General features: G+C 54.2%; 1 protein-coding gene across 3 annotated transcripts in view; it reads left to right on the top strand.

Annotated features, from left to right (window-relative positions):
* The first annotated feature begins 1,100 nt into the window (after positions 1-1,100).
* Positions 1,101-5,427, top strand: part of HIP1 (huntingtin interacting protein 1) — a 131,514-nt gene continuing 127,187 nt past the window's right edge. For all 3 annotated transcript variants that reach the window (XR_003569047.1, XM_027861767.1, XM_027861769.1), the window contains exon 1: positions 1,101-1,220. Coding sequence is in view for 2 of the 3 variants with exons in the window: in XM_027861767.1 (XP_027717568.1) it covers positions 1,101-1,220 (120 nt within the window). In the remaining variant the exon portion in view is untranslated. The remainder of the gene's footprint in view (positions 1,221-5,427) is intronic.

The raw sequence follows: 5,427 nt of genomic DNA on the forward strand, positions 1-5,427 counted from the left end.
TTCTCAGGGAGCAGGCATTCATGTCCTAAAGTCAAGCTGTCCTTGGATGAGATAGGACAAGCAGTCCCTGGGTTTGCGTGAGATGCAGGACGTGAAAACTTTGTGATCTTTTCTGGGGGGAGGAGAGGGGAGATAGGGGGCAGCAGGGAAGGGTTAATAGCATCCAAGCACCAACTCCCCTCATTCCTAAGAGTAATATTTGCCTCTTCTCAGCCTTGCCTTCTTCTCACACCTGCTCTCGGAGTAATCTGAACCTCCATTCTGCCCTATGGTGACTTCAGTAAATATAGTTCCTCTACATGGAGATCCGGGCTCCCTGGGTCCCTACAAACTGGAGCAGTAATCTGGACCTTCCCAGTTTGGACGCATCTTGTGGGAGCCTGAGATGACTTTGGTTTCAGGTCTCAGGTCAGCTCTCACTTTTGCTGCGTCCTGGCGCGTGACCTTAGTTACACAAGTCGCTTCACCTCCGTAGGTCTCAGTTTCCCTTTTTTGTAAAATGGGGGAGAAGGGCGGTTCCTTGCCCGCCCCGACCAGGAGTACCCTTCCTACAATGCCCACGGCACGTGGGTGCCATCCCATCCGCTCCTCGGGGATTAATTCCTTCCCTGTCCCCCACTCCCACCCACAAAAGGCAGAGTGGGGGAGCAGCCCACGTGCAGCTAGCTCGGACAGATAACGGGCTCCCGGAGGGCCTGGGGCCGGGGCGGGGCTGGGACGGGACTGCGGCTCTCGGCCTGATTCCTCCCATTCCCACTCCCTGCTCCCGCCCCTGCCCGAGCGCAATCGACAAGCTCCGGATGACTGGCACGCCGCGGGACCACTGATGCCCCGCCCCCGTGCCTAAGACGACCAATCAGAGCGAAGGTGGCCGGGGAGGGGCGGGAGCTGGTGGGGAAAGGCTCTATGAGAAGGGGAGGGGCTTGGGGCGGGTAGGAGGAGCGGAGGGGCGAGACTGAAGGGCCCCGCAGCCAATAGGCGGGTTCAGCGGGCCCGCTGGCGCCGGATCCCAGCGGCGAGAAGCACGAGGGGCGGGGCGCGGGGATCCCGGGGCAGCGGCGGCGGCGGCGGCGGCGGCGGCGGCGGGTCCCGGGGACGCCATGGACCGAGTGGCCAGCTCCATGAAGCAGGTGCCCAACCCGCTGCCCAAGGTGCTGAGCCGGCGCGGGGCGGGTGCGGGGCCCGAGGCGGCGGAGCGGGAGAGCTTCGAGCGGAGCCAGGTGAGGCCGCCGAGGATTCCCGGGGATCGTTCCCGGGCGCGGCTGGGGGATGCGGGAGGCTCCGAGGAGGTCGGGCGAGAGCAGAGGGATCCGGAGCAGCGATCCCGGAGGTCCCGGGGTGCGGGGGTCACTGTGAGGCGAGAGCGGTCCGGGGGGATCACGAGAGGAAGCGGAGAGGATCCCTGGGGATCCTTGGGGAGCAGGGGTGGGTGGGGGAATAGGGGAGCTTGGAAAGGATGCTGGGGAGAGAGCGGGGACCCCGTGGAGTTGGGGGGGATCTTGTAGGAGGGGATCTGAAGAGATCCTGGGGAGATCGGCAAAGGCGGAGAAATCTGAGAGCCCGAGGCCGGTGACTTGGGGAGGGGGCATTTCGGAGATGATCCCGGGGGAGGTCCGGAGCGAAGGAGCCCCCCAGAAGAGCGTCGGACCCGGCAGGCTGCCTGGCTGGGCAGGGGAGCATCGCTCAGTGAGGTCTCAGGATGGGGCAGCGCCCCGCAAGCCTGGGCCAAAGACAGCGGGGCGAGCGTGGGACAAAGTGAGGTGGGGAGCCGGGGCTCGGGGCAAAGAACCCCCGCTGCAGTAAGGTCCGGCGCCAGGCTCTTAGCACTTCTGGATGTGTCTAGAATTGAGTCAGAGAGCTCCCCCGCATGCAGTGACACTCGCAGGAGGGTTGTGGGGAGAAAGGCTTGGTAAAGTATAAGCCCGGTGGTCCACTGCTAGGAAGGAGATGGAAAGCGGTCATGGGGAGAGGAGTGGGCAGCTACCCCTTGGGGGTTGCTTCCCCAGGGTCAGAAAGGAATGGTTGACTCGGGTCTTCGTGACTAATAGCCAGCATTTCTATAGCCCATTGAGGTTTGTAAGCATTTAACATAGGCTACCTAATTTGATCCTCACAACAACTCTGTGAGGTAGCTGCTGTTATTTTCTCCATTTTCTGATGGGGAAACTGAGGACAAGATAAGTTAAGTGACTTGTCAAGGGTCACATAACTAGTAATCCTCTAAGGGAGAATTTGAACTCAGGTCTTGCTGACTCAAAGTCCCGCCACTATCCATTGTACCGTCAAGCTAGCTGCCTCACTAGGCTTCTAGATTTAGAGCTGGAAAGGACCTTAGAGACTGTGTCCTTCAACCTCCTCATTTTACAGACAGGGAAACTGAGACCCAGGGAAGTTAAATAACTCAGCCGAACCTCACACAGGTAGTAGGGACAGGGGTGAGATCTGAACCCAGGACTTCCTACTCCAAATTCCATGACCTTCCACTGTACCACACCGCCTCAGACAAAAACGGGATGAGACCTGTGGAATGGAAAAAAATCAATAAATATTATTAAGCACCTACTATGTGCCAGGCACTGCGAGGTAGGGATACAACAAAGAAGAAAACATGGGAAAGAAGTGCTTTGGATTAGAGGTGAATGGGAAAGAGTGCCGGGAAAGATTGGGGGAGGCGTCCCCTCCCTGCTTGGCACGGTAGGGCACCCTGACTGGTGGGTCACAGAGCTCTGAGATTATGCTTTAATTGCCTTGGCCCCTGACCTGCACCAGACCCAAGCAGAAGGCTGCCCATATCAGCAGTGGCCAACCTTACCAAGGGATGCCTGGACCACTCCCCCTCCCCCACGCCCACTGCTGACCTCCCTGGCTTCCTTTCAGTCCCAACTAAAATCCTACCTCCTCCAGGAAACCTTAGCTAAAGCCTCAAAGTTCCTGTGGCTCCCCTCTGTTAATTATCTCGTATTTATCCTGTAGATAGCCTGCTTTGTGCATATTTGCTTGTATGTTGTTTTCCCTATTAGGTTGTAAGCTCCTTGAGGGCAGGGACTGTCTTTTGTTTCCTTTTGTATCCCTGGCACACAGTAGGTGCTTAATAAATGTTTACTGATGGATTGGTTGATCAATGGCACTGGGGAGGCAAAGACAAGTAGAAATGACAAACACTCCTGCGAGCTGATTTCTCATCTCTCTGGTAAAATCTGCACGCCAAGGACAGGATGTTGTTTTTGGTCCTCGGCATCAGTATATTAATAATGGCTAGTTTTATCTTCAAAGCATTTCAAAGGCTAGGTCTCAAGCTTCTAAAAAGCAGAATGAATCCTTCCATAGTAGGGTGGGGGAAAATGGTGGATTTGGAGCTAGAAGCAGGTGTTTACATCCCAGCTGAGCTTCACACATTTCCTGTATGACCTTGGGCAAATCAGTTAATCTCTCCGGGCCTCAGTTTCCCTGTCTGTAAAGTGAAGGCAGTTGGATCAGGGGGCCTCTGAGGTCCCTTCTTATGATCCCACTCCTGTGATACATCTCCTGGGACCCCATGGGCCCTCAACAAAGGGCTTTACAAGTAATTTAAAAACCATCCAAAAAGTGGGAGGGAAACAATTGGATTTGAGGTTAGAGAAGGAGTTTTTAACTTTGTGTGATGGCCCCGTTCGGCAAGAGAATGAAGATTATGAACCCCCTTCTCAGGAAAAAAAATGTTTCTAAATGCACAAAATAAAATAGGTAGGACTATAGAGGAAACCAATTGTATTACAATACAGTTGTCAAAATATTTGGGGGAAAAAAACCTCCCACTAAGTTCCACAAACATTTAGAACCCCTGGGTTGGAGAAAAAAGTGAGCAAAGAGGAGGTTGAAGCTCTTTGCAAATGGAACCTTGAGAAGGAGAATGCGTTACGCCCATTCCATCCCTGGCACCCATTCCATCCCTGGCACTGTGAGTAATGGCAGACTGTGATCTGGACCCAGAAGTCTGGCCTTCTTGCGCAATGCCATCTCCAGAGAGGAAGTGAGTGATTCCCACTGATCCCATGGGCCCAGTAGGGCTGAAGGTGGTTTATCTCTCCATCGGGAATGTGAGGCTGAGTTTGGAGATTCGCCTTCTCTGCCACATCTTCTGAGTCCGAGGCCCCTGACATTGTTGCTTGTTGTAGCTGCAGTTGAGAGGCATTTGCGTTCATGTTTGGAGGCTTGCAAATATTTTCCTTTGGTTGTTTTTGGTTTGGGCTCTCTCCTTACCCCCAACCCGCCCCCTTGAACTGGATAAACAAATAAAGACAATTTCAAAACCAGGAAAAATTCATTCTGAGGTTTCAGCTGAGTAGAATCTGGAGCAAAATGGAGAAATCCACTGAAGCCACTAACCCTCTGAGCTGATGGAAATTAGGTCTGTGAAAACTTTCCGAGCCAGGCATGGTATGTCTCGGAGCCGGCCAAGCTGGGCTGGGTGAGACCAGGGCTCTGTAACCTCCCAGGCTGGGGCCTGCTGGCTGGCCGGCCGTCCACTGTCTGCATTTGACCTGGCGCCGCTTTGGTGGGAGGAGGTATGCAGGGGGAGTGAACATATGCCAGTTGTCTCATGCCCACATAGGGACGCATGTGTGTAGGGGGCGGTCAGAGGGAGCATTTGGAACACTTGACTGTGATATTAAAGACAGAGGGTTGGAAGAAGGGCCACAAGAACTCAGCGACAGTCGGCCTGGCCCGGGAAGCTGCAGGTCTGAGTAAACTGGAAGGGTCCCCTCATTTTACAGCTAAAGTGACTGAGGCCGGGAGATAGGAAGGGACTTGGACATAGGGTCATACATTTAGAGCTAGAACACAACTAGTAGTTATCTGAGGCCGGATTTGAACCCAAGTCTTCCTGGGCTTATAGTCTAGATCCTGGGGTCATCCCACCAATGGTGGGTTTTCCCTGACCCTAGAACAGTAGGCTGAAACAAGCAGGCTCCTTCCTGGCCCTGAGCTTGGCAGCTGAGCCCCAGATACCCACCATTCCCCTTAACTCAAGGCAAGCCAACATAAGCCTGTCGACAGTGAAATCATTTGAGAAACAAAAACAACATATTTCACTTCAGCAAACTATCAGGCCAAGGCACCGTGTTGGCCGTTCAGGTTGTAAAGGTGAAAACAGCACCGTCCCTGCCCTCCAGGAGCCAACATTCTTTCGGAAGGCAGCGCATGATTGCTGGTGAAATAAGCTGGCCCAGATAGAGTTCAGAGAAGCTACTGATGGAGAGTCAGGGTGGTGTAGTGAGGGGGCAGAGCCTCAGACCCTTACTTACTGGTCAAGCTACGACCCTGGACAAGCCCCTTCCTCTCCGGACCTCAGTTAATTCATCTCTAAAGTGAGTGGATCAGACTCCCATTCAGCTCTAAGTCTGTGCTCCTACGATTCTGGAGAGATTTGACCTCAGATTCTGGCGC

The sequence above is a fragment of the Vombatus ursinus genome, unplaced genomic scaffold (genome assembly GCF_900497805.2).
Source record: "Vombatus ursinus unplaced genomic scaffold, bare-nosed wombat genome assembly UNPS02014768.1, whole genome shotgun sequence".
Classification (NCBI taxonomy): domain Eukaryota; kingdom Metazoa; phylum Chordata; class Mammalia; order Diprotodontia; family Vombatidae; genus Vombatus; species Vombatus ursinus.